Genomic DNA, 12,983 nt, shown 5'->3' on the forward strand with positions numbered 1-12,983 from the left:
CGACGTTTCCGCCTATTGTTGCGTGCACACCGTACGGAATCATCGAGCCACGGAGAGCGATTTCTCTGTTTCCCGTAGAACTACGAGGGAAACCCCTCCAGTCTCTCTGTCTCCCTCTCTCTCTCTCTCTCTCTCTCTCTCTCTCTCTCTCTCTCTCTCTCTCTCTCTCTCTCTCTCTCTCCCTCTCTCTCTCTCTCTCTCTCTTTCGTTCCAGGACTATCGTTCTATGTTTCTCTCTTTTTCCCGCTCGAGGAAGTTCGGAATTCGCTGGAATCACGTTGTTCACGCTGAGAACGGAGATGCGAGGGCTTGATACACGCGACAAATTATTGATAAATTAGGCACACGCCTCTGTCCGAACTGGGGAGCTTGTGCATCATGCTGACGTGATATTGGAGACGTGTAGTCGATTTTGAAACAGTTTAATATACATGGGCAGTGAACAAAATGTTTACACACCCTTTAGAATAGGGTAGTTTCCGGTAGTGGACTGTTTAAATTTTTTACTGAGGAGTTAGTTTTCTGGGAATATAATCAACAGAGAATTTTATGCGTTTATAACAAAAATGGAATCGAAGATAAATCTATAGACATTAGAAGAATACAGAGTCGCCAGATTAGGGGAATCGAGGGGAAGAAGTTACCCTCCCTCTATTGGTGCCGGATTAGTCACGTGACATTCCAACGCATGCGCGACGGAGACGGAAAGCGTCACGTGACTGGCCCGTGGAGGAGGCGTGGGGGAACAGCGCGGTGGAAGGGGAAGCTAGAGTGGGGGGACAAGTCCTGATCCGGCAACACTGATCAATGCCTATAGTTGTCCTTGACGCTACACTTAGTGTTCCCGTCCCTCTACTAGGAAAATTTCTCACTTTCTCCGTTTCAAAAAACAATTGTGAGTGTTGCTCGCAACGCTTACACTGCCATAACTGTTGAGACGTCTATTATGCGACATTATTCAGTAAATAACGGGTAGAATTTAACTAAAAAAAAACACACTTGTACTTCAAGACTACCCGTTTACACCCCACAAAGGGCCTACTCCCGTAAGTCCGATAGTTATTGTAAAAAAAAATTCTTAGAAATCACTTTTCACGCGAAAGGTCGCCCTTCGACGCCCAGGGCGCGTTTCAAGTGGCAGTGGTTTTCGCGATCTAGGAACTTCGGCCTCGATTATGCTAATCCCTCGGTTATTCAATATCGACCCCGGCCCACTCGAGACGATGCCATCCTGGCTTCGGTTCTCTGCCGATTTCGCTCCACGTACACCGTTTTCTTATTCTCCTTCCGGCCTCCAGCGCTTCTTCTTCTTCCCCCCACCCCAACCCCCCAACCCCTCGTTGAAATCGCGCGATGTCCAGACCGGCAGCCTCATTGTCCGCGCGGCTAGATAGGCAGTTTGCATTGCAGATTCGTTTGGCTGATACGATCGGCGGACGACGGACTGTTGCCAGAAGCGAGGAGACATCTTGGTTATACGGGGCGGGTACGCGACGCGAATACTTCTCTCGCGAAACGTCCGCGGCACGACCGGGAGAAATATATCGATGACTGTAATTTATGATGGTTTCTTGTCGGCCGGGGGCACCGTGATCATCACTCATTTGTGTACCGAGAGTCCCGCGAACAATTTTAATGCGACCGCTCGGCCCTCGGCTCCGCCATAAATATCGGATAATTTATTTATTGGGGAACTTCCAGTATTGGTTGACGGCTCTTGTCGGACCGTGTTATTTTGTTAATCGCACGGTGGCCTGGGATTTTTGTTGTTCGTGGCGGAATTTTCTGGAGTGGATGTACAGTCCGTTTCACAATTAATGGCGCACACTTTGACGCTAGAACTACCGAGCACTAAACGCAACTGGCATACGTTGCCTTGTAATAACAACAAAATTCTTTCTCGATAGAGAAATGTATCAAAAAATTTTCTCATGGAAACATCTTTACAATTTCAATATATTTAAAAGAAAAAATTAAGTCGTTTTGAGTAGTCACAATTAATGGCGCACGCTTTGACGCAAGAACTACCGAGCACTAAACGCAACTAGCATACATTGCCTTGTAATAACAACAAAATTCTTTCTCGATAGAGAAATGTATCAAAAAATTTTCTCATGGAAACATATTTATAATTTCAATATATCTAAAAGAAAAAATTAAGTCGTTTTGACTCGTCCGGTAGTTCTACCGTTAAATCAGAATAACTTTCCCATAAATGGACGGAAACGATTGCATTGAAACCGGACATTATTCATAATGTTTGCACAGATCGCGTAACTCCAACGTGACATAAATTTGTTGCGAGACACTCGTTCAAACTCCTTCGCAGTTTCGATTTAAACCGACAGTATGACTTTCACAAATATAACGAATCACTTGAGAACACCGAATTTATGGTTCGCGAGAGAATCGTTATACCAAAAACTCATTCGCATGCACCAGGGGCGAAATATATACTGTTAACAGACTCGATAAACTTTCTCTTGGAATAAAGCGGCCGAAAAACAACCGTCTTGAACATCTCAGATTTCCTCATAAGGCTCTCATTAATTAAGCGAACCGTTGCGAGCCGGACACAGCAAAAGCAAAACATACATGAATATCAATAAAAAAGTAGTGAGCAACGTCCGAAATTTTGAAAAATATTGCCACCTCGATCGATCACACGTTAATCGGAACACGTTCGACAATCGCGTTTAATCGAGGCGAAATTAATCCTCTCGCGCAGATCCGATGATAATGCTCGACCGGCCGAAATCGTCACGGAGACAATGACTCCGAGCCGTTGATAATTGGCCGATGAAACGATAAACCGGCGTGCCCGGAGATTATATTGTAAGTGGGTCCCGGCCGCCGTGGTGTACGTTATGCAAATGATTATTAATTATTATCACGTCGAGCGTTGTCGTCGCCGACGATCCGGGGGGATCGATGGCCGCCATGAATTCTCGTAGACCGATGCCCGATGATAAAGTTTAATTAAGGATCGCATTAACGCACCGCGGATAGAAACGCGTCGGACAAGCAGAGGCAGCGGCGGGGCTGAGTGAGCGGTTAGCGAGCAGGTGCACGGATAATTATACGTTTTCCTCCTATATCGTCGCATGCTACCGGAATAATTAAGCAAAACTGATGAGCGGTGCGCTCTCGCTTCGGCCTGGATGGATAGTCGCTTTCTCTCACTCTCTTTTTCTCTTTCCGGCCGGGTCTCTCTCGGCGGTTTCGTGAATTTTTAATTTGCGCGCCGATGCGCCGCCGCGTGCACCCTCCAAATTAACGTTGTTAATGCCGAACCTGCGCGTTCCGCCGGGCTTATTGGCGCGTCAATGATAATTACGCTCGGTTAACCGGTTAACTCGCCGCGGAGTAATCGTTTGTTGGCGGGCCCGGGGCTCGCCGGGCTCGTTCTTCGTGTCCGAGGCGTCCTTTTTTCGAACCCGGCCGGCTCCGACAATGCTGCTGTCCGAGGAGCTGTTGAAGGACCGCCGCGCAACCAACTAAACGTCTATTCGTTCTATTCGTCGAAGTAGAATCTTTGTGCAAAATAGAAATTTCCCAAAAATTTCGGAGAAGCTTGAAAGGGGTTCCTCGGGTCATTTCGAGTAACTTTTCCCTTTGCGAACATGTTCTCCGGGGCTTCGTTCAGAAGTTATTAACGAAAAACGCGGACCAATCAGAGCGTGCCAACAGCGACGGGCCCCGCGACAGGCCCCGCTGAGCGTGGCGCTGGCATTGGCCGAGCCGGAACCCGTCCCCAGTAGCCGCGCCCTGATTGGTCCGCGTTTTTCGTGAATAACTCCTGAACGAACAGGCGGAGAAGATTTTCGTAAAGGAAAAAGTTGCTTGAAATGACCTCGGGAATCCTTCGAACCTAGGAGATATAGTATAGATACAATACAGATCCCTCAGTCCCATTGTTGAGTAATACAAGCTCTCCCAAAGTAATTTATACTAAACAACACGAAACTGTTCATATTGTCCTTTCTGTTGGTGCAAATTTTCTCCGTAACAAAAATGCAAATTCGCCGTATCAGCAGTAATTGCGGTCTCGCGGACGGAGGACTCGCGAAGTCGAGGACAATCGATAAGGAACGGTCGTTCGGCTAATAATCGTAATTAGACGTGCCGGTTCACAGGGGGATCATCCATCCGGTGAACTTTCACCGGGCGGAGAGAGGTAGACAGCGTCGTGGGATCACGGGTGTCTCGCAGAAAAATGGGAAACGCATCATGCGCGAGCTGCGCACGCTGTGCACGCTGTGCACGCTCCGGGGCCCGATGCATGCGTTTTCTCAGCGTCGTCGCGCGCTCGTGCCACATAGAGCACCGGGACGGCGACGCGGCGATGGTATGAGTGAAATGCTCAAAAGAGTATTGACTCATTGCACGAGGCACGGCCGACACACCGGAGATTTCTCCGGGCAGATTACGACAGGAACACGCGCTCGTCGTTTTGCTACACGGCCAACAATTTACTCGCGGAGCGGCCGCGACGACGCGACGCGACGCGACGCGACGCGACGCGACGCGCAAACCTCCGAAAGGTTTTTACGAGCCTCGATTCCCCGATTCAGAGTTCTTGTACCGGGGAACTATGCGGGAGATTTATTTAAATCGTCCTGCCCGCAGCCGGATGGCTTTAAATCCCCGATTGTCTTCTTATAGACGTTTGTATGCTCCTCTCGAGGAGCCTACGGACAAACTCTCTTCCTATTGGAATAAATCCGCGGACACGGCCAGCGCTAAAACATTTCAACCTTCGGTTTTTGTTTGCGTAGGCCTTTCCCGACGAACGCGAGAATCGTTGTTCGTACTTTCAGCCTGTGGTCGCATCGATGCGACAGAATAATTGAACGTAAAGATGGAAATTGCCGATGGAAACTCGAGGCAGGGACAAATTTAAGGGGTGGATCCTCGTTTCATGGAAAACAGCTGTTTTTAAAGAATTTTTCTCCGGAGAACCGTCGCAAATACGGGACTGGGACTAATCGGGATGTAAGCAGACAGTGTCGAACTAGAGATGTAATTTTTCTAGAGAAAAGTAGGCGCCTCAATGCGACAGGATAATTGAACGTAATGATGGAAATTTGAAGGCAGAGACGAAACTAAGGAGGGGCTCCTTGTTTCATGAAAAACAGGTGTTTTTAAAGAATTTTTCTCAGGAGAACCGTCGCATATACGGGACTGGGACTAATCGGGATGTAAACAGATAGTATGGAACCACAAATGTAATTTTTCTAGAGAAAAGTGGGCGCCTCAGTGCGACAGGATAATTGAACGTAATGATGGAAATTTGAGGCAGAGACGAAACTAAGGAGGGGCTCCTTGTTTCATGAAAAACAGGTGTTTTTAAAGAATTTTTCTCAGGAGAACCGTCGCAAATACGGGACTGGGACTAATCGGGATGTAAGCAGATAGTGTCGAACTAGAGATGTAATTTTTCTAGAGAAAAGTGGGCGCCTCAATGCGACAGGGTAATTGAACGTAATGAGGGAAATTTGAGGCAGAGACAAAACTAAGGAGGGGCTCCTTGTTTCATGGAAAACAGCTGTTTTTAAAGAATTTTTCTCAGAGTAACTGTCGCATATACGGGACTGGGACTAATCGGGATATAAGCAGATTGTGTCGAACTAGAAATGTAATTTTTCTAGAGAAAAATGGGCGCTTCAATGCGACAGGATAATTGAACATAACGATGGAAATTGGAGGCAGGAACGAATTTAACGGGGTTCTTGTTTAATGCACAACAGGTGTTTTTAAAGAATTTTTCTCAGGAGAACCGTCGCAAATACGGGACTGCGACTAGTCGGGATGTAAGCAGATAGTATGGAACTACAAATGTATTTTTTCTCTTAGAGAAATTCTTATTATTTATTGTATACTTCAAGACGGGAAGAAAATTTTGGAAATATCGAAATTAGACGGACCTGCAGAGAAAATCTGAAAACTTACATGTCTGAAAATAGAATGCCTAAAAATTGTAAAAATCGCTCGAATTCCGGATTCACACATTTGAAATGAAATATTACAATAAGTAACATCTATATAATATCCCGAACATGCAATCCTATGCTTTCGCTAATTAAAACATGTAGCTCACAAGCACACATTACCACACTAATCTGCCGTTCTCGCCATAATCTCGGTAGTATCGCCGCGAAGTGACTTAAAAAGCGAAATAATTGCCTCGAATTCCCAACGCAGCACGGATTTCCAAAGCAGCGTGTTTTTCAAGAGGAAAAGCCTGTACGTTTTAAATAAATATTCATTTGCGGGGAAGTTGGGGGATACGTATCGTGACCATACCTATCCATGATTGCAACTCTCCGGAGATAGTTAATCTCCCCCCTGGTAATACTTCTTTGCGAGTATTATACAAATATTCAATATGCACTCGTGTACATATATATATATACACGCCGTAATTACGGTAATTTTCCTAGACACGAAATACACGAAACGATCGTGACCAGGCCGTGATAAAAATGACCGCGAACATACCTTGGGGTCGAAGTTGAAGACCTGTTCAGGTTTTAGCGGACATTCGAGTCCGCATTTGCAGGTTCCCACTGTCGTCAGGTACTCCTTCAGCTGATCCAGCGAACCCAGCGCTGTACTGCTTGGACTGTAACAAAATTATTAACTATTAACCCCTTGGAACGTGACTCCCCCTGACTCGCGGCTTTTCCACAAGCAAATTTTATTACACGTTTCTGAAATTATCGTGCGCATTATGGCACGTTTTGTGGGCGATTAAATTGCTCATTTAATGCGGCTACTATTAGCGGAAACGGGTTTCGTAAAATCGCGAAACTGTACATTTTTATACTCATTCAGTGTCTTATTCACACTAGTGCAACGTTAAATTTATTTTCTCTCATATCAATTCTTTTAATTAACCAAAGGCATTAAAATTCATCCGCTCCAATAATCCCTCTGAGCTTAATTATTTCTCATTGTTTGTAAACTTTAAGAAATTCTCTCACAGTCCTTCGCAATCCCTTTCACTTAATCGAACAAAAGGTTCAACAATAATTTCCCAGTTTGAAAAATGCATACGACGTGAAACAGAAGCGGCCTTAATAATAAACTTTGCTAACAATTTTACCACAAAACTCGACACTATTTTTCCAAGTTAATCCATTTTTTACCCTCTTCAATCATCCCTGTCGTTCGCTCGACCGAACAAAAAAACTCAATAACTTCTGATTCGCTTTGAAATAATTAATTTGAAAAGATTCAGGACAGAAACATCCTCGGAGGTAAATTTCTCTCTTAAGGACTCTCTGCTACAGTTAACCCTTTGCACTCGGCGCTATTTTCAATCCAAAACTAAATTTTCCTTCAGTCTTACAGTATTTTAATTTTATTCATACGAAACTGATCCGATCTCTACATATAATATTTAAATGTTTAGTAATCTATTAAATACAAATTTTGTAATGCAACAAATATTTCGTAATATTTTTTGTAATTTCTTCGAAATAATGCCACAACAATTTCTAGTGGTGCTTCAGAGTCATCACTCGAGTGCAAAGGGTTAATTAATAATCCTGACATATTGCTTAGAACGCGTTGTTGTCTTTCCAGTTGCACCTTTCATGTCCGTAGCCTTCTATTTGGCAAGTTGCGGGCAATAATTGAAATTTCGTAATTAATCTGAAACACGGTTGGAACGCCAGACGGAGAGGGAGGGGGATGGGAAGAGAGAGGGGGGAAGAGGGAGGAGAGTTAGGACCGGCGCGATGACAGTTTATCACCTATCGCTCTCCGACGTCGACTAACCGACAGCGATGCTTTGCCAGGAACCAGGAACCAGCAACCAGCAACCAGCAACTAATTCGAGGGAGGGATCTTCGTGCCTGGCGATTCAGGTTGAATCAACGAGGTGAAACGGCGGCAGGGTCGGTGCTTGTATATTGATTACCCTATAGAGAGACAGAGAGACTTTGTTTCGGGGTACTTTGCAGCTTCCTAAACTAATAACCTCGGGCGCTTCATCCCGGCATTATAACCCCGAGGGAAGGCTCGCCTTTCCCGTCCCGACCCCGGGTCCATAGGAATTCTCCCGGCAATTATTTCTCATGACAACAAGACGAATTCGTGTACCGGCGCGTTCGCGCTAATTTGCGCCGGATTCGATTTGTTCGCCGCGGTGCCATCTCACCCCATAACTCTCTATCTCCCTCTCTCTCTCTCTCCCTCCCTCTCTCTCTTTCCCCTTTTCCTCCCTTTGTGAGCACCCGTCGTGAATTATGAAATACATATTTCCACTTCGTCGCGCGTTAGCCGCGGATTATTAGCAACGTTCACAGAGGAGGGGAGGAGGTTCGAGGGAACCTGCCCTCGATGGCAAATGACGGTGTTAATGCTGTTAAACATTTGTTTTACAAAGGAAATCGCGAGAAATTGCGCCGCACCGGAAAGAACGCTCTCCTTCATCAGTTACCTTCGTTACCGCGAGGAATGTGTTAATTATGATGCAAACGAGCGAGATCTTTCACTCGGCGAATTTACTCGACTCTTTATGCAAAATGGAAATTGTACCAGTACATTTTACAAATTCGACATTAAAAATGCTACCTCTCCTTGGATTGTCCTAGAAAGTTATGTCACAAGACGTGTTTCCATTTTTGTCGTAAATGCATGAAAGCCCCAATTTATTACAATTTTTTTTTATATCGTGTTTAGTGTAATTTTAATCAGAAAAAAGCCACGAAAAAATAAAGAATAAAGTTTTATAGTTGGATTAGTAGTTCACACCGAACTGACTAAGATCGTGTAGCTCCGTCCGGCTTAGATCGAGACATTACTGTAGTTTGGATCGGCAGAAAATTGTAAATATATTACCGAAGCTAACACATTACTCTTAAAATCTATCTGTAGATATTACTGCAGAGACTGAACTGCACAGATCAGCTGCTGAAAATAATTAAAAAAAAAAAAGAGCTAATATATATATTCGATGAATAATTAAATACAGCAGTAAATGACTGATATTCTGAAATAATGACCGATATTTATGTTCACGGTTGTACGAGCAAGACTGTACATCGTATAAGTATGACTCAGCTATCATTTTGCATAACAGAAAAATTTTATAATTTATTGGACACCGTTATCGGTAAAATGTCTTTTGTCGGCGATACGCGTATTTCGTCTTTGAACGTTTGCATTATTAATGGGAGCAGTTTATTTCCGGAACACGTGCTGTAATTCTTTTTCAAGAACAAGACTTCCCGTAGTTAATGTTCAATAAATTATCCCCGGCTTCGTTCCACTTCGAATTACATTTTCGATGTTATTAGCGTTGCGTAGCAGGGAAAAGCAATGTTCCAGTACTAGTCGGGAATTTATAACTGGCTGTATGCATAATTCCATTATAAATTAAACACCATCGAGAGATGCGATGCGGAGGCGAAACACGAGCTTCTGTTGCTATCAGTTATCTGTGCGAGTACTAGTTGCTAACGGTAATTAAGAGCGTGGGTTGATCAACTACCTAAATTTTCGGATAGCTGCTTTCTCTACGGCTAAGATCAATTTGCAACCAATGTTAATTTACTTTGAATTCGCCCATTTTGAAATGAATTCTCGCCTCACTTTAATTTGATGCGATAAAAACGATCGATACGTTATCGAGATGAACTCTTGTTATGTTCAATAATGATAGAAATAAAAAATGAAATCATTTTTGGAATATTTAGCAATTTTACTACGACCTAAAATAAATGAATTCTGATACGAAAGACCTGAAAATAATTTCCAATTTTCATAAACGATGTTCCCTAAGAATTTATAAAGAATTTACGTCTAACAATATTGCATTTGCCAAATAATGTATTTGCAGTTATATCTAACCTTATATAGTCTAAAGCAACAAATAAATAAATGAATAGCATTAACTAGGGTCTGTTCGAAATCCTTATCGTAAGCATGACTCGGTATCGCAAAGCAGGAGATTAACTGCACTAATAAATAATTTATAGTAACATATGCAACCTCGTGGTACATCATGAATTCATGGTTCTCGGTCTTGCGTTTGATCAAACAGGCACACTACAACTTGTACATTTATTGTAACAAAAAGGTGAAATTGAAAATAGGGTGTCAAAAAGAGGGACGTGAAAAAGTTGATACACCTGGCACCCGAATAACAAAATTTAACATTTACTGTTATGGGGCTCGTCGAAACTGCCGGGAACGAAGCCATAGCAATTCCTCTTGCTCCCACAGCCGGAAGCGTCCCCGTTCGTAGTTCGCATAAATATTTTTTCCCAAGGAGCCGTGCGTATCGTCCCTTCAAAACATTCAGCCCACGCAAGCTTTCGCCTCGCCTACATTATTTATCGAATGGCATGCATGTTTTCACATTCGGCCGCGGTTGGTTTTTTTTTTCTTCTTCGGCGCGTCTCCACCGAAAATGTTGCGGCATTATCTACGACCGCGGGACGACCCTCCACCCCCTAAACCGGGAGTATGCGAGCACCAACCACCACCCTCGAATTCTTATTTTTTCTTTTCTCTCCCCCGCGAACCGGCTGGCAGACTATGGGGGCTCTATGGCTCCGCGAATGTTGATACATCGCCAAGGATTTTGCATTTCGAGGTCCCGATAAAAGGGTGGTGGGAAAAAAGATGCGAAGGGAGCCTCTGACGCGATTCCCGGCTTCGCGAGCGGAAATATGAAATTTCTGTTGAAAGTGTAACAGGTTCTCTTCTTATCTCTTATTCTTTCAGCGAATCGTTGCTCCGCTAAAAAATTGATAAGCTTATTCAATGTATCGAATTCTACTTGACTTATTATGATTCGGTAGATATTTTTATTTTGATCTTGGTTTTGTCGTTTGGCCAAGAAATTTTAATGGCTTCTTGCAGATTAAACAATTCTGTCCTAATAATATTGGACTTTTATGCAGAATCTTCTGCATCGATTGTAGGAAACAGGAGCGAAGCAAAAGTATTTCGTTGAACGGGGTGATTCCTGGGGTGATTTGAAGCAACTTTTTCCTTTGCGAAAATGTTCTCCTCGGCATGGTCGAGGAGTTATCAGCGAAAAACGCGGACCAATCGGAACGCGGCTACTGGGGACGGATTCCGGCTCGGCCAATGCCAGCGTCACGCTCATCGGGGCCTGTCGCGGGGCCTGTCGCTGTCACCGCGCTCTGATTGGTCCACGTTTTTCGTTAATAACTCCGTAACGAAGCTCCGGAGAAGATTTTCGCAAAGGAGAAAGTTTCTTGAAATGACCTGAGGAATCGCCCCTTTCAAGGAAGTATACATATTTCAGTATCTCCAGTTTTATTGAATTTTTATTTTGCTTTCGGCCTTGCTGTTTCATTAAAAACGTCCTACGTAATATAATTTAGTACTTGCTACCGTGGAGTTTTTATTTTGCATAAAGATGTGGTGACTTGCGATTGTACGAGACTCGGTTCGTGTTCGCGCGATTGATTTCGAGGAAAGCTTCGCGGAGCTCGCCCGACAGCGTCAGGACGTCACCAGGTCCAGCTTGCAGCTGTGATTCCATAAATAAGGGTCGTGTGAGAGAGAGAGAGAGAGAGAGAGAGAGAGAGAGAGAGAGAGATAGAGAGAGAGAGAGTTTCTTCCATTGCGAGCACGCGAAGCGCGTCGGGAGCGTGTTTCGCAGAGCAAAGAGACACGTCGGATGAATTATATCGGTTCTGGAGGGGGCCTGGCTAAGCTGCTTGTCCTCGTAAAGCAAATCTGCCGGCGACGAAACCGACATCAGGCTTTTACGGGGCGTCTTCCCGCCCCTCGTCTGCCCCCCACCCCTTTCCCGGCGAGGTCGCGCGATCGTTCTTGTTTCCCGAACCTAAGCGGCCCACCTGTTCCCTAAATCAGCGTGCTCGATCTTCCTCAGGAACTCCTCGCGAGGAGCGAATTCCGTTCGACAGTGCCCCACGAGACAAAATTGTAACGCGTGGACGATAAACGGGATTGGTGAATTGTGTTTTGAAACACCAATACCGTGAACTAAATTGAAAATTAAAATTTTTTAAAAATTTTAATTAAAGTTTAAAATTGAAACTGAGGAGTAAAAATTTAATGAGACACTTCAATGTATACCGGGTGATTCACAAGAAACGGGACACCTGAATATTTCCCCGTTAGGTAGAAGAAAATGTTAAAGAGGGCTTCAAGGTCTTTTGGAGGTCATAGATGGCTTTTTATATGGCACCACATATTTTTACGCACAGCATTGTTCATTTTCCCGTGGGATATTTTTACAAATCTAGAAATTCAAACCCACGTACGTAGTACCTACATATTGTTAAAAAATAAGGAGATCGTTATGGATCAATTTAGATCAAGTTCTTCACAAAGAAAAAATTGATGTGTCACGTTCATGACTATATTCACTGCTTTATTTGTCAACTTTTGGAAACATATGTCGTACTTCTCGTAGACACCTTGGTCTTCCTTTTGTCCCTAATGTAACGGGTGTCCATTTAATTCAGTCGCCAGACGCCGAGTGATTAAATGTCAATTTTTTCATGTTCCAGATCGAGATAGACCCAAACTCCGCAGTCTTCAGAGTTGCTGAAAATGATGATCGCTGAATCGAGCTGAAGCTTGACACACAAAAAGGCATCGATCGGGATCTCTCCCGCAGGTGATCCGCGGCCCACAGCCAGGCTCTTGCACGGTAAAAAAGACAATGAAAACGCTATTCCTCCGGAGGGAGGGGTAGGGAAGGGGGTACAGGGATCTTTGCTCGATCCAGGGCGTTTTCGACGTGCGGAACGGCTCTCTCGTTGTTTCGCGCGCGAGACGCACACCGGCCGTGCAATTTATGTCGGCAAATGACTGCAATCTGCGCTTGATCCAACTCGCGAAATCGTTCCACGGTCCTCTTCTTCCTTTTTTCGACGATCGCCTCGCTGCTGCCGTGCTCTCTCCCTCTCTCTCCCTCTCTCTCTCTCCTTCTCTACCTCTCGCGCCGATCGAGACTCGCATGC

The 12,983-nt window shown here is 44.4% G+C and overlaps 1 protein-coding gene across 5 annotated transcripts in view; it reads right to left on the minus strand.

Annotated features, from left to right (window-relative positions):
- Positions 1-12,983, minus strand: part of LOC143360551 (uncharacterized) — a 407,529-nt gene that overhangs the window by 133,705 nt on the left and 260,841 nt on the right. For all 5 annotated transcript variants that reach the window (XR_013083300.1, XR_013083299.1, XM_076799507.1 and 2 more), the window contains exon 2: positions 6,502-6,625. Coding sequence is in view for 3 of the 5 variants with exons in the window: in XM_076799507.1 (XP_076655622.1) it covers positions 6,502-6,625 (124 nt within the window). In the remaining 2 variants the exon portion in view is untranslated. The remainder of the gene's footprint in view (positions 1-6,501; positions 6,626-12,983) is intronic.

Source organism: Halictus rubicundus, chromosome 13 (genome assembly GCF_050948215.1).
Source record: "Halictus rubicundus isolate RS-2024b chromosome 13, iyHalRubi1_principal, whole genome shotgun sequence".
Classification (NCBI taxonomy): domain Eukaryota; kingdom Metazoa; phylum Arthropoda; class Insecta; order Hymenoptera; family Halictidae; genus Halictus; species Halictus rubicundus.